Here is a 22383-nt window from a genome sequence, read left to right on the forward strand (position 1 = left end):
AGCCTATGCGGCAGGGTCTTGCTATTTACTGTGTTATCTGTACAGCACCATGTACATTGATGGTGCTATATAAATAATAATAATAATAATAATAATAATAATAATAATAACCTGTTGGTTGTTTTATTATGGTTTTAGTTTTTGTGAACCGCCCAGAGAGCTTCGGCTATTGGGTGGTATAAAAATGTAATAATAATAATAATAATAATAATAGTCTGTTTTCCATGGTGGCTAAACAGAAACGTTCATGCTCAGAATTATCATAAAAACATAAGAAGAGCCATGCTCAATCAGACCAAGAGTCCAGGTAGACCCAGATTCTGTTTACAGAGTGGTCAACCAACCAGCTGCCCATGGGACATGATGCCACACCCTCCCACCCATGTTCCCCAGCAACTGGTGTACGTAGGCTTACTGCCTCTGATACTGGAGGTAGCACAAGACGCCAGGACTAATAGCCATTGATAGCCTTCTCCAGGAATATGTCCAATCCCCTTTGGTGGCCATCACTACATCTTGTAGTGAATTCCATATTTTAACTTCACACTGTGATCTGATGTAACACACGGCTCATATATTCTTAGGTTGACTTCTTCCCCTCTCATTCTATCCTCACAGCAACCCTGTGAGGTAGCTCAGGGTAAGACAGAATGACTAACTAAAGGCCACTGAGGGAGCTTCATGGGGATTTGAACCCAGATCTCTCTCATCTTAATGTAGCACTTTAACCACTATGCAATTGAGCTGTAAGACCTGCATAGAAAGCAGATGTTAGCTAGTTGCAACTTCTATTTATAGTTATAGGAGAAGCCAAATATGAACACATGTGCCTCTTCGTGCAACTTTTGGATAGGAGAGCCTTCTGAGTAAAATACTTAGAAATCGTAGAATAGTAGAGATGGAAGGGGCCTATAAGGCCATCGGGTCCCACCCCCTGCTGAATGCACGAATCCACCTTAAAGCACCCCTGACAGATGTTGTCCAGCTGCATCTTGAAGGCCTCTAGTGTGGGAGAGCCCACAACCTCCTTAGGTCATTGGTTCCATTGTCATATTGCTCTAACAGTCAGAAAGTTTTTTTCCCCCTGATGTTCAGCTGGAATCTGGCTTCCTGTAACTTGAGCTCATTATTTTGTGTTATTATGTATATAATATGGTTGTCCCATAGATGGTACTCCTTCAAAATAAGGGTGGACAATCATGTGTTTTAATGCCGAATCTTCTAATGTGTAAATAATCTAAATATGTCTCCTAGGAGGTGATATCATCCTCCAAACCCCCTACACACAGAAACACAAAAGGATGAAGATGAACAGCATCTGTAACAAAAAACATAGCAGCAAGCCATGGTGACAGGGACAGGAACCTTAACCGGCAATGTGGATGCACAATGGAGTGTATTTTGGGTGATATTCTGGGTTGGGGTGTACTAAAATAAGTTTATCCAGCCTGAGTATCCGGATAGCTAATACGTAGCTGGAAGATTGTAGAAAGTTTTGCATGTGGTTGGCAGATTTAGATTTTGGAGGGACTTAACAAAAATTACATTGGGTCTGATACTGCCTACCTGTGAGCTTATTCTCACCCATCATAATACCTGCTCAACCTGTATATTTGTCATTACGCATTTGCCCAAAGTCTCCTGTGTACTTTTTCTCCAAAGAAAAGGTTTCACTCTTCAAAGATGGGGAAGCAGAAAACAATATCAAGAAATGTGTTATGGTCCTAGAAACTGTGTTAGTCATAATGGCTTTTGTTTTGTTCACTACTGTTTAAAAAGCAACGTTGCTTTCCAGGGCTAAATGTAATTTCCCAGTCCCAAGAAATTGCTAGACAGTTTGGCCATAAAATAAATATTATTCTTCCCCATTCACGGCGCCTACTGCCAATGCAAACAACCTAACCTAAATAACACAAGAAATTGGACAGGCGTGCATTGTAAGAAATGAAATACACCTCTGAGGTTTTTCTCATCAGCATAGGACGCTCAGAAGAAAATGAGGAAATTCCTCCACTTGGGTAAATTGATGCATTTCACTCCTGCATAGTAACCTTTATGATAACCGGTTGCACAGTTATATTAAGTTTGGACAAGTATAGCCTTTACTAGGGACCAAAACCAGACCTCCTTGGACACAACAGTGTAACAAGAGCGTCAATGAGTGCCCCCCTAAACTTTTTATGAGGGCTGAATCCAAGACTTCAAATATGAAAGCTGAATACAACTTTATGACTGCAGAGAAATGAGGATTAACAATAAGTAGGCTTTTTGGTTTAATATCCGCAATCAGCCAAGTCTCACTTTTTCCGAAACATTTCAGCAAGAGCTCTCTGTAGGGCAAACATAACCACCAGTCCACCAGCTATGGCAGGAATGGTGGACTGGTGGCTGTCAAGAAGTTGTTGGATTTCAGCTCCCATCATCCCTCACCATTGGATATGCTGGCTAAGACTGGTAGGAATTGTCCTACAACATCTGGAGGGCCACACCCTGTAGTCCCCTTTCCAGTTTCAGCTGGCTGAAGCACTTGGAGCAGGGCCTTTCTTTAGTACCTGTTCAAAGTTGGTGTGTGTATATCCCCCATTTTGGTAGGCAAATGGCCCTTCCATGCCCTTGTGTATCTTTGCCAGATGTGAAGGGAGATGGATGTAGCATCTTTGCAGAGCATTGTGGGCAAATTCAACGGTAGCTGCCTGGTGTTGGAAAAGGAGGTCCCGGGGCAGTAGTGGTTGCAGTAGTAGGCCCTTGGCAGCTGCTCCAAGGGTACTGGGCCTGCCTCCTGACAGCATAAGGGGTGCAGTTCTATGCATGCTAACTTGGAAGTAAGCCTCATGGGACTTGTTTCTGTATAAACATGAATAAAATCTGGTTGGATAGAGTCAGAAATCCAGAATCCGGCTGTCTTGTGGATATGAAGAAAGGGAAGTATTGGGGCTTTGGTTGCTAAGCCACCATAAGGCCAGGGCTGTTCCTATCTGCTTCAAAGTAGTGCTGTAAATTCCCCGTTTGCCTTACAGGAGGACTGGTCTACACCCCTTTTCATCTGGTAGGGTGGCTATGTGTCCTCTTTTACAGAGGATAGTCCTCTGTTTTGAAGGGCTGGCAAATGATCGTCTCTGTTTGAAAATGACCTCTGGCTGAAGGGCTGTCCTGTACAATTCCAGTTTAAAGATAAAGAACCGTAAGAGCTATTGCCCTTCTCCAGATAGGACCTGGACAGCAGACTGAACAAGCAGATGGTGACCTGTGGGGAGATTTACTGCATTTCTATTTCAATAATAATAATAATAATAATAATAATAATAATAATAATAATTCTAGATTTGCACCTATACATATAAATTAGCACCTGCAAATTGATAGCTCCTTGTCCTCTTTTTTGGTGATTCCTCTTTTGTTTCGGCAATTCATAAGTGGCCATCCTAACCTCTATAAACTACGTTAATTGTTTTCAGCCACCCCAAATGCTGATCCTATTGCCAACGTCTTAACCTGACCCTCAGATTTGTTTTATGTATTAAAACTTAGCACACTACAATAGAGACCTTCTTTTCATTATCCTTTCCTGTCCTCGGATAGGAATGGAGATTGTTTCAGACGGTATTGGCAGTGTTTAGGAAGGTCTCATCCTCCGTTATTGAAATGAGAAGCACCAGTTTCTTCGTTCACAATCCAGCACAGAGTTAAATGTGCTTTTAGCCTGTTGAAATCCATGGCTTTAAACAGGCCTAATTCTGTCAGATGGTAGCCTTGAAATGGAAGGAATTTGTGTAAATAGTCTAATATAAAAGAACATTAAAAGAATATAAACAAAGATGTATACTGTGTGCCTGTATTAAGACGACATTGTTTCAGATCATATAAGCAGATAGATGGTACACTTTTAAAGACGATAAATAGAAGGGCAAATAGGAACTTGCTTCTGGCTTCTTATTCAGCTATCTGCAGTTGCCATCAAATTATCTTTTGTTGTGCAGTTAATGTCTGAGCTCTACTAACCATTTTATGTGTTAATATATTCTGCAATGTAATAGCCAGTGTGTTTATAGCTTTCTTTCTTTTTGTCCTGATTTGTTAGATTTAGAATCTTTGAAGCTTCCACGAGCTAGAAGGGGAAACTCCATGGGATGGATTAGGCTTGCAGGTTTCCCACCCATGACGTCGATAAAGATTTTGCCTTTCTTCATCCAAGTAAATCGTTTTGTAAAGAATCGACAGCTCTATGGGAAATTTTGGAGCTGAAAACTATCCACATTCAGCTGTTTTAGAATCCCTCTGTCCCAGCTGCACCACCACAAAATTGTAAGCAGTGATACCGGTGCTTTGGAAATAAACAGGCGGGCAACTTTTTAAAATGCATGAGTAGCTAAGCTCTTCAAATCAACCTTTGGCTCTCAGTTTACAGAGTTATATCAGGTTTGGGTAAATACAACTTTCTTCCTTTCTGGCTGTGTATATTACAATTTTAAGTTTCTTACAATAAGAAAACAGCTTTCAGCCTTACATTATAGAATGCATTTTGGGAGGGTTGGTCTAAACCACTTTTTGAGGACTGCTCCCCCTCCCCCACTACACACACAAACGCCTGAGTCTGTGGTTGTGAGAACGGACTGCTAGAATGGGTGGAACCAGTTGCACAAGTTTAGCCGGGGTAGATTCCCTCATGTTATGGTGGTTAGCTGACTGGTAGCTGTTCTCAGAGATGGCCTTAGGCTGGTTGTTCTAGAAGCTGGCTTACCTTTCTCTCCACCTTACCTCAGGAATGTGCTAATTCAGAGGTTTGTGCAAGAACAATACAAGCCTGTAGTTTAAGCAGTCTGTGAGTCCAAAAAGGAGGCAGACGGCTAACTTTGTTCTCTGCAGGATGGGTTCCCCTAGGAATCTGATGGGGAGCGGGAATTTGTTGGGGTGTTAATGTTGTGAACCCCCCTCTTATGCTTCGCATGTATATGTGTGCAAATAAACCTTCTATATCGTAAACACCACAAGTCTCCAGTGACTCCCTTCTATGAAACTGAACCTGGGTAAGCTCCGGAGCCCTTGAAACTTCTCATTGCATAATAATACTATTCATTTTCCCAAAATGAATAAACAATACTAACTTGAATTGCGCTGAGCATCTGCGTGCCAGTACTTTATTGCTCAGTATCATACTTTTCCATTTTTTTCCGCGGGCGCATGTAAAAGCCAGGTGTGAGGCTGACCGGGGTCCATTGGACTCCCCCACTCCATTCTAGCTGCTCCTTCATGCTTGCCTGCCTACTGATTCACCTGAGGCATCCGTGCATGCCGGTGAGCCATCCAGACTCCTCTCTGGCCTCTCCTCCAGCTGCTGTCCCACTGCTTGCCTGCCCACTGACCTGCGGATTTGCCTGTGGCCTCCATGCAAGCCACTTCAGCAACAATATGTTTCAATGCCACTGTTCCCCCTGCTCCCCCTCACTCCCGGCCACTGCCCTGCCTATTCAGGGTCTTACCTGAGGCCTCCACGAGCACTGGCAAGCCACCCGGCCTCCTCTCTGGGCTCCCCCCTCCCAGCCACTCCTCCACGCTCCCAGCCGCTCCCAGCTGTGTTTAGATATCCTGTTACTTAGCAACACAAAGTTCTTCTCAAAGCTCAGAAGCTCCAGTGTACAAAGTTCTTCTCATAGCTCAGAACCTCCAGCATGCCACACATTGCCTTAGCATTAGATAGATAGATTCTGTTCCATTGTTATGATGTCTAGGAAGGATGGGAACTATAGTTCAAAACATCTGTAAGGTCCCAGGTTGGTGAAAGGTGCTGTACAGTTTTAAAGAAATAATTATCCATACAAAATCTAGGTATAAAAGCTAGTCAAATGTGGTGAGCAGCTATTTTAATGATTTGTAAACTTGAATGGAATTTTGTTTCTTTCCAGGTATTGAATAAATCCAGATCCTTCTGGTGAAGATTGAAATTAATAGTATTCTTTTTCTTAGTGTAAGTTTATCTATTTATTTATTTATTTGCTTCAAATCTTTCTGTCCTACCTTTCAACAAGACACTTCTGAGGTGGCTATTTATATGGTGAATAGCTTCCACTGAGTATGAACCTGTGTGTTCAAAACAAGTCAGGACATGAGAAATCAATGTTAAAAGGGGGATCAGTTGGGAAAAATGCAGAAGAGGGCAACTAAAATCATCAAGGGGCTAGAGCAACTTCCCTGCAAGGAAAGGTTACAACATCTGGGATTGTTTAGCTTAGAAAAAAGGCGAGCAAAAGGAGTCATGATAGAGGTGTACACAATTACGCATCAAGTGAAGAAAGTAGGTGGACATTTTTCGCCCTCTCTCTCATAGTACTAGAACCCAAAGGGGTCATCCCATGAAGCTAATTGGTGGGAGATTCAGGACAAATAAAAGGACGTTCTTCACACAGTGCATAGTTAAGCTATGGAACTCACTTCCACAAAATGTAGTAATAGCCATCAATTTGGATGGCTTTAAAAAGGGATTGGACATGGATTATCAATGGCCACTAGTCCTGATGGCATGGGTATCAGAAGCAGTATGCTTATTTATTTATATTTATTTATTTATTTAAGGATTTTTATGCCGCCATTCAGCCAAAAAAGGCTCTCACGGCGGCTTACAAAAGTATTTCTTGACAGTCCCTGCCCACAGGCTTACAATCTAAAAGACAGGACACAAAAGGAAAGGGGATTGGGAGGGAGGAGGAGGAGGAGGGGGAAAAGGAAAGCAAATTCAGGCACTACAATCTTAGTTGGAAAGTTCAGCAGTTACAGGTGACAGCAGGACGGAGGGGGCTCTCAGCTGGAGCTGGACCCAGGCACGGTGGAGAGGTGCCTGGCTGCTGCTTCCTCCCTCACTGGTGGCCTCTGCAGAGACAGTTGGTAGCAGGAGAGAGGGGGCTCTCAGCTGGAGCTGGACCCAGGCACGGTGGAGAGGTGCCTGGCTGCTGCTTCCTCCCTCACTGGTGGCCTCTGCAGAGACAGTTGACAGCAGGAGGGAGGGGGCTCTCAGCTGGAGCTGGACCCAGGCACGGTGTAGAGGTGCCTGGCTGCTGCTTCCGCCCTCACTGGTGGCCTCTCCAGAGACAGTTGGTAGCAGGAGGGAGGGGGCTCTGAGCTGGAGCTGGACCCAGGCACGGTGGAGAGGTGCCTGGCTGCTGCTTCCTCCCTCACTGGTGGCCTCTCCAGAGACAGTTGACAGCAGGATGGAGGGGGCTCTCAGCTGGAGCTGGACCCAGGCACGGTGGAGAGGTGCCTGGCTGCTGCTTCCTCCCTCACTGGTGGCCTCTGCAGAGACAGTTGTTAGCAGGAGGGAGGGGGCTCTCAGCTGGAGCTGGACCCAGGCACGGTGGAGAGGTGCCTGGCTGCTGCTTCCTCCCTCACTGGTGGCCTCTGCAGAGACAGTTGACAGCAGGAGGGAGGGGGCTCTCAGCTGGAGCTGGACCCAGGCACGGTGGAGAGGTGCCTGGCTGCTGCTTCCTCCCTCACTGGTGGCCTCTCCGGAGACAGTTGGTAGCAGGAGGGAGGGGGCTCTCAGCTGGACCCAGGCACGGTGGAGAGGTGCCTGGCTGCTGCTTCCTCCCTCACTGGTGGCCTCTGCAGTGACAGTTGGTAGCAGGAGGGAGGGGGCTCTCAGCTGGAGCTGGACCCAGGCACGGTGGAGAGGTGCCCGGCTGTTGCTTCCTCCCTCACTGGTGGCCTCTCCGGAGACAGTTGGTAGCAGGAGGGAGGGGGCTCTCAGCTGGAGCTGGACCCAGGCACGGTGGAGAGGTGCCTGGCTGCTGCTTCCTCCCTCACTGGTGGCCTCTCCGGAGACAGTTGGTAGCAGGAGGGAGGGGGCTCTCAGCTGGAGCTGGACACAGGCACGGTGGAGAGGTGCCCGGCTGCTGCTTCCTCCCTCACTGGTGGCCTCTCCGGAGACAGTTATATATGCTTATGTACATTAGTTGCTGGGGACCATGGACAGGAGGGTGCTGTTGCACTCATGTTCTGCTTGTGGATTTCTCGTGGTCAGTGGTTGGTCTCTCTGTGAACAGAATGTTGGATTAAATGGACCTTGGTCTGATCCAGCATGGCTCTTCTTATGTTCTAAAATGTTGTAGTGTGGAGAGTTCCTGTTCAATGCCTGCCCTCCTTCAAAAAACTCCTTTTCCCAGCTAGTTTTCCATTCCCCTATCCTCAACTGTCTGTCAGCACTCCATGGCCACTGAGCATGCTCAGTCTTCACTAGCCTGTTTGGGGGAGGATTTGGGGATATTTTTGCACTTCTGCAAACCTCAGGATCTCCTCCAAGTCTGCAAAAACTTCCCACTTCTGCGTGGGTAGAGCCATCGTGGCTACATAAACCATGGCACTTATGTCTGAATGTCAGCAATGGAAAAAAATGATAATAAACCTTCCTTGCCTTTTGCCTTCTTCATTGTTCTGCCCTTTTGTGGTCTCTGTCTGGTTGTATCTTTAGGCTGGGCCAAAATGCTAGCTTAGACTGTTCCATCATTAGAAGGGAACCAGCTTAGGCCAACCCATTTATGCTATCAGCTCCTAACGAGACCACCAATAGCCCAAGAGAATTCAGATATTGAACCTTTTTTTTATCCTTTGCATCTTGTTAGTTTTTAAAGTATTTTAATTTGTGATTGTGCAGCAAGCTGACATATAAATTCAGCAAATGGCTGAATAAAATAAATGTGTTGTAAGAAACCAACATCAGTCCATAAATAGGGGGTTGGACTCGATGGCCTTATAGGCCCCTTCCAACTCTACTGTTCTATGATTCTACGATTCTTTTTGTTGCTTTCTTGCCTACTACTGAGTGGTAGCTGTAGTACTGTGTTGCTGCTGCTGGTCTTTTCAGTTCCTTAATGAATTTTGCCGCCTTCTTTGATGCAATCTCCCAACTGTCAGCGTTCAAAGGGAATCTCCCCCTGATATTTTAAAGCACCAAATCAGGCAACCTTGAGCGCCTTTTCCATTCTCAGATGTAATCAGTTCCTCTTGTCATTATCCGTCTGTGATTCTTGGCCCTTTCATCGGAGACCTTCCGATGAAGCAGAGATGACATCATTCGTCATGCCATGAGGAGGCTGCTTTTGACAGTTCTATTTTGCTGCCCATTATCAAACTGCACCAGTGTCATTCAGCGTTGCTTCTGTCTGTCCACGGAAACCCAAATTAGTTCTGCCAGCGGAACTTGCAAGACCACTGTGCTTTCGCAGACGCTCACTTCTAATTCCTACACAGGTGGTGTAGGTCGACTAAGCTGCAATATGTCAAAGCAGAGAACCTATAGTACAAATTGACTAGCATGTAATTCTAGCCCTGAAAAAATATTTTCTTTTGAGAAAAATCAAACCGCTATATATTCATTTGTTTCCATTTTCGTAGCCGTTGCATCTATTTATTTGTGAGGCAGAATGCCTCTTAAGATGTGCCGACCACCTCAGGTTTTTGTAAGTAATTATAAAAATACGTGTTCTATCTCTCCATATCTTGTGCAGATTAATCAGAAGTGCCTTTTTAATCAATAAAAAGGTGTTTTCATTGATTTATCAAATCAATTAATTGGCCAAATATTGCAGCCTTATTGACAAACTGAAAGCAAATAAATTACCAGGCCCAGATGGTATCCAACCTAGAGTTCTCAATTTTGAAATTGTGGACCTTCTAACAAAAATATGCAACATGTCCCTAAGCTCAGCCTCTGTACCAGAGGACTGGAAGATCCACCATTTTCTCCCCAAAATTGACATCCGTTCCAAGTAAATTGGTTGAAAACATTATTAAAGACACAATTGGTAAGCATATAAAAGAGCATGTCCTGCTGAAGAAGAATCAACACAGCTTATGCAAAGGCAAGTCCTGCCTCACTAATCTTCTAGAATTCTTTGAGAGTGTCAACAAACATTTAGACAGGTGTGATCCGGTGCACATTGTTTACTTAGACTTCCAAAAGGCTTTTGATAAAGTCCCTCACCAAAGACTCCGGAACAAATTTAGCAGTCATGGAATAAGAGGAGAGGACCTCTTATGGTCAGTAACTGGTTAAAGAACAGAAAGCAGAGAGTAGGAATAAATGGTCAATTTTCCTGATGGAGGGAGCTAAATAGTGGGGTCCCACAGGGATCGGTATTGGGACCAATACTTTTCAACTTGTTTGTAAATGATCTAGAATTAGGATTGAGCAGTGAAGCGGCCAAGTTTGCTGATGACACCACATTATTCAAGGTTGTTAAAACACAAAGGGATTGTGAAGAGCTCCAAAGGGATCTCTCCAAGCTGGGAGAGTGGGCATCCAAATGGCAGATGCAGTTCAATGTAAGTAAGTGTAAGGTGATGCACGTTGGAGGGGGGACCAACTTCAAGTATAACCTGATGGGATCTGAGCTGGCAATGACTGAACAAGAAAGAGATCTTGGGGTTGTGATGGACAGCTCGATGAAAATATCCACCCAGTGTGTGGCAGCTGTGCAACCACACTTAGAATTCTGTGTACAGTTCTGGTCACCACACCTAAAAAAAATATTATATAGGGTGACCATATTTTGGAAACCAAAAAGGAGGACAACATGGTCGCCCCCAACGGGGTGTGTCCAGTACCAAGGGGGCGTGCCCACCTGAACATAGCCTTGGTCACATGTCTGATTTTACAGCACACATTTAAGACAAATCTGTTCTACATAACATCTTAATGTTAAAATCACTGAAATAAAGAACAAGTGAGAGATTCAATGTATCTGAAATTAACTTCACTCACTCCTACTTTTGTAGGTTTTGCTGTACTTTGAAGCTTTTGCTATACTCTGTGTGTTACATTCTCCCCTTCCCTCAAATATCTTTTCTGACTGTATCTTCACTCATTGCAAGCTGCTGTTGTTGTTAACAGGGTTTGCTACTGGCCCCAGATCTGTTTCAAGTTTGGTATGGCTAAAGTTCTACCTTGTGCAAAATGCAGCGGCCAGATTGATTTCGGGAACCAGAAGGTTTGACCATATAACACCTGCTCTGGTCCGCTTGCACTGGCTGCCTGTATGTTTCCGAGCCCAATTCAAGGTGCTGGTTTTGGCCTATAAAGCCTTACACGGCTTGGGACCACAATACCTGACGGAACGCCTCTCCCGACGTGAATATACCCGGTCACTACGTTCAACATCTAAGGTCCTCTTCCGGGTGCCTACTCCGAGAGAGGCTCGGAGTGTGGCAACAAGGGACAGGGCCTTTTCGGTGGTGGCCCCCAGACTATGGAATGATCTCCCTGACGAGGCTCGCCTGGCGCCAACGCTGCTATCTTTCCGGTGCCAGGTTAAGACTTTCCTCTTTGCCCAGGCATATGGCGGCACATCCTAATTACCCACATGTTTAGTTTTTAATCAGTTTTTAATGCTTTATGTGTGTATGTTCTGTGTTTTAGAGTTTTAAATTTTGTATACTTGTTTTTACTTCAATTTTAGAATTTCTGTAAACCGCTCAGAGAGCTCTGGCTATGGGAGCGGTATATAAGTTTAATAAATAAATAAATAAATAAATAAATAAATAAATAAATAATAAAAGCTATCATGGTGCCAACTTTCAGCTCTTTATCTTTAAAAATGACAGTTTAAAAAATAATAATTTTAAAATTTCATTTTTAAAAAAAATCCTAAAAAATCAATGGATGAACGGATCAGTTTCAAATTTGGTGTGGCTAAAGCTCTACCTAAATCCTTTCATGGTGCAAAGTTTCATCTCTTTATCTTTAAAAATAATGATTTAAAGAATAATAATTTTAAAACCTCAATTTTTAAAAAAATCCTAAAAAATCAATGGATGAACGGATCTGTTTCAAATTTGGTATGACTAAAGCTCTTCCTAAGAGCTACCATTGTGCCAAGTTTCATGTCTTTATCTTAAAAAATGACGGAGTTATAAGCATTTTTGTTAATTTCCATTAGAGCTGTTCTTTGAAAAAAAAATCCGGATTTCCCCTCCCCCTCCCGGATTTGCCACCCAAAAACCCAGATAAATCCGGGCATATGGTCATATGGTCACCCTATATAGAGCTGGAAAAAGTGCAGAAAAGGGCAACAAAAATGATTAAGGGGTGGAGCATCTCCCCTATGAGGGAAGGTTAAAACAGCTGGGATTGTTTAGCTTGGAAAATAGGAGGCTATGGGGAGACATGATAGAGGTGTACAAAATTATGCATGGCATGGAGAATGTGGATAGGGAGACATTTTTCTCCCTCTTAAAATATTAGAAACTGGGGTCCTCCCATGAAGCTGATTGGTAGGAGATTCAGGACAAATAAAAGGAAATACTTCTTCACACAGCACATAATTAAATTATGGAATTCACTACCACAAGATGTAATGATGGCCACCAATTTGGATGGCTTTTAAAGGGGGTTAGATAAATTCCTGGCTGAGAACGGTACCAATGGCTACAAGCCCTGATGGTTGTGTGTACTAGTTGCTGGGGAACATGGGTGGGAGGGTGCTGTTGCATCATGTCCTGCTTGTGGGTCCCTGGTCGACAGCTGGTTGGCCACTGTGTGACAGAGTGCTGGACTAGATGGACCCTTGGTCTGATCCAGCATGGCACTTCTGTTCTTAAGACTATATTACAATGTTTTACTTTTGATTTTATAGCATATGCTTAATATTAAAAGAAGCCCTTTAAAAATCCCTTTCCCCCTTATGCACATGTCATTCCAATAGTTTTGATAGTATTTTTTGGTAGTATTTTTCCATTTCTTTTGCTCTCTAGTTCTCTTAATATTGTCTTGTCATGCAACTAAACTCACTGTTTGACAGATGTAATTTTAGATGGCATCAATAGCAGTATAGTTTCTAAATCATGGGAATGAATAGCTGTACTTTGTGCTGGTCAGACCTCACCTCAAATACTGTATCCAGTTCTGGACACCCATTTTAAGAACGATTCAGATGAATTGGAACGAGTTCAGGGAAGGGCAACAAAGATGACTAGAAACTAAGTCCTATGAGGAAAGATGGAAGGAACTAGGTATATTTAGCCTTGAGAAGAGGTCTGAGAAAGGATATGGTAGCACTTTTGAAGTACCCAAAGGACTGTCCCGCAGAAGAGGATTGCAACCTGTTCTCTACCATCCAAGTCTACAGGACATGAAATAATGGCCTTATTATTTAATAAATGCAGATTTCAGTTGAACATCAGGAAAAACTTCCTATTGGAGAGTCAGAGCAGTCAGGCAGTGGAACCAGCTGCCTGGGGAAGGTGGTGGGCTCTCCGTTGCTAGAGGTATTCAGACAGAAACAGGACAGCCATTTGTCAGGGATGCTTGAAACTGGATCCCTCAACTGAGCAGCGGATTGGACTCGATGGCTTAAACACCCCATTTCAGCGCTTATGATGCTGTGGCCATAGCTAGACGGGGCTTTATCCCAGGGTGATCCCCAGGGGATCCTGGGATCAGGGAGGGATGATCCCTCCCTTGCCCCAGGATCTCGTCCTCTACTTTGGCCCCGGTTTTTCTGTGGTCCCAGGTGTCGCAGGTTGACACGGCTCCGCGCCCATTTGGGGTAGGGTGGGGGGGAGCGAGGAAAGTAATTTAAATTTTAAAAAATACTTAGCATTTGCGCACGAGCGTTCGTGCGCTGCTGCCCTTTAAGTTTTAAAAAATGGCGGGCGCGACACCTCTCCTTCTGAGGTCATCGCACGTCACATGTAAACAGAGGAGGGATCTCACTATAAATAAAACACGAGATCTTCCCTCCTCTGTCGCAGGCTAACAGGTAGGTCTAGCTAAGGCCTATGAAATGAAAGCAGTTGCGAGAATAATAGCATTCTCAGTATACCTCTGGATGCCTGAATGAGAGAAACCCCCAGAAGTGGAGCAAGAAAGCCCTGCAGGGACCTCTGTGGGTGATGGAGCTTAAAGAGACATGGCCATGCTGGACTCAACGCAAGGATTTATTTATTTAAAGTATTTTATTCCACTGCTCAGGTGACAGGGATGAATCACTCCTACCTGAATCTCTATCGCTACTGGTCAACAAGAGCCAGACTGTTATGACTTGATCCCAAGCTTTGCAGGCATATGTGAAGGTCTGTTTGTTTGACAGCATAGAGCTATCAGAAACGGTTTCCTCTAATGTTGTATGATTTATATGAAAAGGTCAGCTTGCTCTTCACCTTGGGGAGGGGGGAATGTAAAAATCCAGCCATAATGGGCCCTCACCATTTCAAATTAAAATCTCTTTTGGCAGGTTGACAACAACCTTAACAATTCCATACCTCTTTATTTTGAACTGGAAATATGACCTTATGGATATTTCAACTTTCTTCTTCCAGCTCCAAGATTAATTGGAGGTCTTTAAGCTACCCACACCCAACCACTGAGTGTGAGTTAGTGTATTGTGTGAACCCAGCCAGTGTGCGTAAAGTTCTGGGAAAGACGATTGAGGTGAAAACAGCTTTCCCCGTTTGCTGAATCACTTTGCTAATAGAGGAATCCGGTAGAATGCTGAATCTACAGAAAAGCTATCTTACATTTTTGAGAGGTTTCTTGCTCAGAGGGATAAAGATTTTGGAATTGTTGTAGATCACAAGCTGAATGTGAGCCAACACTGTGATGTGGCTGCAAAAAAGGCAAATGCTATTGGGCTGCATTAGTAGAAGCATAGCTTCCAAATCGCACGAGGTACTGATTCCCCTCTATTCAGCACTGGCTAGGCCTCATCTTGAGTAGTACATCCAATTCTGGGCACCATACTTCAAGAAGGATGCAGACAAGCTGGAAGGGGTTCAGAGGAGGGCAACGAGGATGATCAGGAGTCTGGAAACAAAGGCCCATGAGGAGAGACGGAAAGAACTGGGCATGTTTAGCCTGGAGAAGAGAAGCAACATCTAAAACTGAATCTTCCGGTCTCATCCAAACTCTTCCAGATCAGTTTGTCCTTCCATTAGTAAGGAAGTGTCAATTAATTTCTTCCAGTTCCTTTCTGGCTCACTATGTTCTCTGTTAAAATGTGCCATGAACACTGAAGTTCAAAGGTCATGTAGCTTTATTTTATTTTATTTTAAATACCATAGTAACATGACGTCATATTAAGTACGGGTGTGGTGGCAATTTTCTCTCAAATTATCGGTCACAGTGACCGTGGTCCATTATCCTTTTCTTTCATATAAGACTTGGTTGGTACATTAAAGAATTGTCACCTCTAGCCAATGGAATATCAGTCCAGAGCATACCAGGTATGTGTGAAGTTTCAACGCATCTAAAAGGTGATGAACTGCATTAAACTTTCCAAATCAAGAGTCTGAAGAAAAGTCTCATTAGTGAGCAATGGCTTATATTATGTGATGAGTGGATATATAAGGCATGAGCAAATCAAGTTGTTCAATTTACAGCACTGAAGTTCCTAGCTTTTCAAAGTACTGTGCTATCTCTAATCATGACTAATTGTATTAAGCAAAGTGAGCCCAATGCTATTAAACACATTTCCGGTTTTGTCATAAATTGTCTTGATCTATAGCTAACTGCAGCTATCTTTGGAGTTTAAGTTTGATCTCCCTAGGGAATTGGTTCCATTGTCATACTGCTCTAACAGTCAGGAAGTTTTTTCTGATGTCCAGCCGGAATCTGGCTTCCTGTAACTTTAGCCCAGTATTCCATATCCTGCACTCTGGGATGATCGAGAAGAGATCCTAGCCCTCTTCTGTGTGACAACCTTTTAAGTATTTGAAGAGTTCTATCCTTTCTCCCCTCAATCTTCTCTTCTCCAGGCTAAACATTCCCAGTTCTTTCAGTCTCTCCTCATAGGGCTTTGTTTCCAGACCTCTGTTCATCCTCGTTGCCCTCCTCTGAACCCCTTCCAGCTTGTCTGCATCCTTTGTGATCTACAACAATTCCGAGATCCTTCTCGCTTGTAGTATTGCTGAGCGAAGTATCCCCCATCTTGTAACCGTGCATCTGGTTTCTTTTTCCTAGGTGCAGAACTTGGCATTGATCCCTATTAAAAGTCATTGTGTTGTTTTCAGCCCAGCGCTGCAGCCTATCAAGATCACCCAGCCTTCACCACCCTGGTGCCCTCTTGATGTGTTGGAGTCAGTGGTGTAGCAGGGCCAGGGCTTGCAAGGATACAGCATGGGGACTTTTTGATGAGCAGGAACAATGACATCACCTGCCTCCTTCATCAGGCATTCGTGTTCTGTCTGAACATAGCAGCAATTTTCACGATAGTTTTATTGTTTTTTTTGGGGGGGAGGAATGAATGAATTGAGTTTCCTAGAAACTTTGGCCATGCTTGCTGGGAATGATGGGTATTGCAGCCCAACACACCTGAAAGGTACAAGAGTGGGGAAGGTTTTAGTCAGCATTTTTTTTTTACTAGGGCTGGGGAGAAATGGGTTCAGATCCCCATTCAACCACAGGCTGCAATTGGTTAGCACTGATCTACAATATTGCATTAAAAAACAAAAACTAAAAAACAAAACAAAATAAGATGTACAAGCTATTATGCAGTCACTATTCCTGGAAGTATAGTTTTTCAATCATTTTAAAAATCTGCCCACTAGGTAACACTACCCAAATTTGGCTTCTATTGACACTTTTCTTAATCTCCAACTTTAGTAATATAAGAAGTACCAATTTTTTAAAATTATTATTATTTCTGTTTTCTGCCCTATAAGTGGCTCATGTGTATTGCACAGCAGTCAAGGCATGTCCTAAGAACTGCTGGTGTTTATATTTTCAAATAAGGAACAGCCATAGTGTTTCCTTGTCCCAGTAAGCTTTGATGCAACTTTAGGGTGACCGTATGGAAAGGAGGACAGGGATCCTGTGTAGAAAAGGGAATTCCAACAGGTGTCATTTGTATGCATGCAGCACCTGGAGAAATCCCCTCTTCATCACAACAGTTAAAGCTGCAGGAGCCCTGCCCTCTTTGGTATCAGCTCATTCTAGCTATACTCCTGCAGCTTTAACTGTCGTGATGAAGAGGGGATTTCTCCAGGTGCTGCATGCATACAAATGACACCTGCTGGAATTCCCTTTTCTATACAGGAGCCCTGTCCTCATTTTCCTATAGTCACCCTGTCAACCTGAAACCTGTTTTACATCCAGCTCGGCCTTACCTGAGCCTACTCAACACCTTCTCCACTCTATCTAAAGTGTTGTGTCCTGACATCTTTGAGGCTTGTCCATCATATCCAGCTCACCCTCCATTTGTCTGTTTTTCACACCATTTTGTATTTGACTTTCTGGAGGAATCAAAAGCTTGCTCAATAGTTCCTGACATTTCAATTGGCCCTTCTGAAGGTATTGCCCCTACTGCTAAATTTTAATCCCCCACCCGGCGCAAGCGCTTGGAAGGCGAGACCTGCGTTTGAGGACCTTTGCTGAGGAGAGAAAGATGGCGGTGCAGAAAGCCGTTTACATCCTGGTCGCCGACCCCGCCGCCACGAGCAATGTTAAGGGCGTCATTCACTTCGAGCAGGAGGGTAGTGGGGAAGTAGTTCTTTCAGGACGTATTGAAGGGTTGGCTCCAGGGAAACATGGGTTCCATGGCCATGAATTTGGAGACAATACAAATGGATGTACCAGTGCAGGCCCTCACTTCAATCCTGAGCACAAAAACCATGGTGGACCAGAGGATAAAGAGAGGCATGTTGGTGATCTTGGAAATGTGACTGCAAATAATTCAGGTGTGGCAGAAGTGTCAATACGGGACCATATTATTTCTCTGTCAGGACCACATTTAATTATTGGACATACTATGGTGGTTCATGAAAAAGTAGATGATCTGGGGAAAGGTGGAACTGAAGAGAGCTTGAAGACTGGAAATGCTGGTGCACGTCTAGCTTGTGGTGTGATTGGACTAGCTAAGGCATAGATACTTCAAGATTGGCATAGTGTACCAAAAGCAACCTGTGGAATGTAAATGTACCTGTGCAGTTATCAATGATCTGGCTTTGTTGTGTAAAGAGCAACCATTTAATCTTATGGCTCTGTTAGATGGAATTTAATCCCCCACCCCCACCTCCAATGCCCCAAATCCATCTATTCCTTCAAACAAATTAATTTCAGTGAGTGTTAAGAGTCAAATGGTGAAGAGCAAATGAGTGCAATTTGAATAATTCTGGTTAGTCATCCAGCCTTATTAACCGCAGGTTGGAGTGGGGTTAGATTCTGAGATCCGAACTGTAGAGCAAAACGTCGAGTGCATGTCAAAACTGATGAAGTCATAGATGTGCTGTCTTAGAGGGTGACCCTATGGAAAGGAGGACAGGGCTCCTGTATCTTTAACAGTTGCATGGAAAATGGGAATTTCAGCACGTGTCATTTGTATGCATTTGTATGGTGAAAATCCCTCTTCGTCACAACAGTTAAGCTGTGGGAGCCCTGCCTTCTTTTGTATCTGGTCACTCTAGTACAGAGGGCAGGGCTCCTGCAGATTTTAATGTTGGGATGAGCCAGTGTGGTGTAGTGGCTAGAGTGTTGGACTGGGAGTTGGTAGGTCCGGGTTCTAGTCCCCACTTGGCCATGGAAACCCACTGGGTGACTTTGGGCCAGTCACAGACTCTCAGCCCAACCCACCTCACAGGGTTGTTGTTGTGAGGATAAAGTAGAGAGGATGATGATTATGTACTTGGGTTCCTTACCTTGGGTTCCTTACAGGAAAAAAGGCAGGATATAAATGCAATAATAAATAAAATAAAATAAATAAATACAACTGTTGGGATGAAAAGGGAATTTCACCAGGTGCTGCATGCACACAAATGACACCTGCTGAAATTCCCGTTTCAATACAACCATTAAAGGTACAGGAGCCCTGTCCTCCTTTCCATATGGTCACCCTACTCTTACCATGATGCGAGCTGCAGAATAGGGGGTGTTGAACTACTACTGTAAGGACTATTTAGTAAAATCCTGGTGAATGAACGGATCTGTCCCTGTGGCTTTGGAGCAATAGAATCTGTGGAACGTGTCGTTTTGCACTGGAACGTGTCTGAGGAACGGAGAAAGAAGCTAATCTTTCCATTACTAACAGCCTTTTCTGGATGTAACCCCACAACTTTGGTATTAATTTGTTTAAGGGATGTGTCCTCCCATATTACTGAAAGGGTCTCTAAGTTTCTTATGACCGCAATGCAAATTAGAAAAACAACGTTGCAATCCTCCTGAGAGAAGGAACTTCACCGAGCTGTATTTTGTTTTTCTGTCACTTTTTATCTATCCTTGGTATGTTTTGTATTGATTTTGCTGTTCTGCAACCATAATAAATAATTGATTGAACCTCATTTCCGTGGGCCGAATTCAATTTCAGGGAAGCTCTCTGGGCTACATTCCCATGGTGGGCGGCGCTGAGGGGGAAAAGGGGCAGGTGAAAGACCAAAGCAATAGGGCCAAAATACCAGCATATTTTGCCTTAAAGCTCTTTCTGCTCATAACTAAGCCTTAGGAGAGGTATTTCTTTTGAAAAAAGCCTGCAAAGGCAGAGGAACCACCAAAGTACTGGCAGTTATGGGAATGTGATTGGGGAAAGAGGAAGAAAACATGGCCGCCTGAGGAGTTGACCCACAGGCCCTGCTACAGAAGATATCATGGCTAGAAGAGCAGAGAATCAGTTTACAAACACGTGCAATTTGGAACGGTTTTCGGCAGAGGCAGCCCAAACCGTTTTGCTGCCTGAGGCAAAGGACAAGATGGCGCCCCCTCCCATTCCATTACAAAAGCCAACTGGACCAGCAGTTGAATCTCCCTTCAACATAGGTGATGGGACAGCGTTGTCCACTGCACTTGAATGCAGCCAGGCTCACTAAGGAAGCACACAGCAGGCTGCATGGCACACCGATCTGTATACCTTGCTGATGCTTCCCAGCAGCTTCCGCCTGAGGCTACTGCTTCACTCTGCCTCACAGTAGGGCCAGCACTGGTTTTGGGGCTTTTTCCTTAAGGGGAGATCCGACAAGCTACCATGGGCGTTACTAGACGAGGCTGTAGCGCGCGTTACCTTCCGCAGCCACGTCGAGGCTTCCAGATGACGTTCACGAGGATCCGCCGTTATCCCGCGGTGAAGCCTCTTTCTCCCGACTTTAAAAAAGTGAGTTGTAGTGCGCCTTTTCCTGCTGTCCCGCGGTAATTCGGAGTACGTGTGGGAGGATGTGAGGTCACTGCGGTCCGCACTGGTCAGGAAAAGGCGTGCTAAGGGGGAGTGGTCAGCGGCTTCGGTCAAGCCGCCTCCGCCATTTGCGCGCAGTCCGGCAGCTGGGGCAGCGCGGCGGAGCGGCTTTTTTTTTTTATTTCCCCAGTGACAGTTTGCGCAGGAACGGAGGACCGGAAAAGTGTCTGGTGACTCCTTGCGGTGGGCAGCTACCGTGGCCGCATAATGGCGGTGCTGTACGCTGCCTGTTAGTGTGGGTACCAGGCTGGCAGAGGGCAGAGCTGTTTGTGGGCTGCTGCCATGGCTACGGCCAGATGTGGGTTGGCTCCTTGGGATGGGGCACAGGGCACAGAGGCGGTCATCGCCGCCGACACCTCAGAGGCATGATGGGAGATGTAGGCACAGAGTGGCCATGCAGACGATTGACCTCGGGTCATATGACACCCGCCACGACCCCCATCAGGAAGTGAGCGCATCAATGTTGACCCTCAACAGCACCAGCAGCACTTCAGCTGGCACTGGCACTGCCGCCGCTGCCGCCGCCAGGGCCGGCGGCGGCATCGCTGACGGCTGCGCAAGTTTGCGGTCTTTCGGACGTGCGCAAACCGTGCAGCGAGCGAAAAAAAAAGCCGCGGCAATCAGGCCGGTGTGGCTGCGCAACCGTGCTCGCGGCGGCAGCAGCACAACCGGCGCAAACTTCCGCCATAAATCGAAGGCAGGTGTGGATCATGAGGCGTCACGGCTGAACGGGAAAAGCCGCTTTCACCGCTCCTCAACGACGGAACACCCGGTACGTCTAGCAACGCCCCATGTCTCCCTTACATAAATAAAGGCTGAGTCCTTGCTGTTCATAAAAGTGGTACAGTAAGATAACGAAGCTGAAAGAGGAAAATGATAGCTCTCTAACTTTTCAGCAGCAAACAAAGACAAACTCTAACTTTAGCTAAAGATGACATAAAAAGAGTAGTTACAGTTCAGGGCGATTATGCTAAAAACAGCGAAGAGAGCCCATTCTGTGACGTGGATAGTCTGTTCTGCACCAGCAAAGTGTAACAGCTTTTCATTTTTTTTAATGCAATGTATCTTTCTTCCCCTCCGCCTTAAAACTACAATTCCGATGATGAAAATGCAGGGGTGGTGGTGGTGGTGGAAAGCGAGGTGCTGGGTTCGTAAAGTGCTTCGGATTGACAAGGAGGTGATTTCGTCTCTTAGTAATTCACAAGCGTAGCATTAGTCAGAGCTACCCAATCTCGCTGCTCCTTAGGCAACGGGGGTGCCACAGAAATAAATCTAACGTAATGGAGGCGACGCCACATTTATGGGCCTTTCTTGATCTAACTAGAATCTCCTCGCTGACATTTAATGGAAGCAGGACTGACATGACTCAGTGGGCCGCTGTCAAATAGAGCGTTTGCTTTCTTCCATTGGAATATGGGGCTATAAACTCTGGGGTGTGGGCAGAGAGGGAGAGGGAGGCCGCAATTATAGAATGGGACTCCTTAGATCCCCCTGTTTCTTCCGCAGAAGCATGCAATAGCTAGATCTTTGGCCACCGTGTGAACAGAATACTGGACTAGATGGGTCCTTCGGCTGATCCCGCAGGTCTCTTCTTATGCTCTTATGACAACCCCAGTTTTCTACACATTCCACCCGCCTCAAGTGTATTCTTTTAGGGTGACCATATGAAAAGGAGGACAGGGCTCCTGTATCTTTAACAGTTGCATAGAAAAGGGAATTTCAGCAGGTGTCATTTGTATATATGGGGAACCTGGTGAAATTCCCTCTTGATCACACCAGTTAAAGCTGCAGGTGCCCTGCCCTCTTTTAAATCTGGTCACTCTAGTATAGCTCCTGCAGCTTTAACTGTGGTGATGAAGAGGGAATTTCACCAGGTTCTCCATATATACAAATGACACCTGCTGAAATTCCCTTTTCTATGCAACTGTTAAAGATACAGGAGCCCTGTCCTCCTTTTCATAGGGTCAACCTAATTCTTTGCTACTGCCTTTCATATCCCGAGGGCTAAAAGAACTGAGATGTAGGAGGTGTGTGGGAGGATTTCCCAGTGTTTTAATTCTAATTTAAAAGGAACAACAGGACCTCAAATTGGATTCAGGTAGTAGAGCTGAAGGAGATCACTCTCCTGCAGAGTTATAGATTAAAATGTTGTTGTCTCATTCTTAGGGATGTTGGAGGAATCTGTTTGGAGGAGGGTGGAGCTCAGCGAGTTTTTGCCAGCTCCGCCTCTGGACTGTGATCCAACATCTGC

At 44.9% G+C, this 22383-nt stretch overlaps 1 protein-coding gene across 1 annotated transcript; it reads left to right on the forward strand.

Moving 5' to 3' along the window:
• The first annotated feature begins 17324 nt into the window (after window positions 1-17324).
• Window positions 17325-17970, forward strand: LOC134403839 (superoxide dismutase [Cu-Zn]-like). Its single transcript, XM_063134345.1, has one exon. It carries the CDS (start codon window positions 17364-17366, stop codon window positions 17841-17843), a length of 480 nt encoding a protein of 159 aa, XP_062990415.1. The 5' UTR covers window positions 17325-17363; the 3' UTR covers window positions 17844-17970.
• The last annotated feature ends 4413 nt before the right edge of the window (window positions 17971-22383 follow it).

Source organism: Elgaria multicarinata, chromosome 9 (genome assembly GCF_023053635.1).
Source record: "Elgaria multicarinata webbii isolate HBS135686 ecotype San Diego chromosome 9, rElgMul1.1.pri, whole genome shotgun sequence".
Taxonomy (NCBI): domain Eukaryota; kingdom Metazoa; phylum Chordata; class Lepidosauria; order Squamata; family Anguidae; genus Elgaria; species Elgaria multicarinata.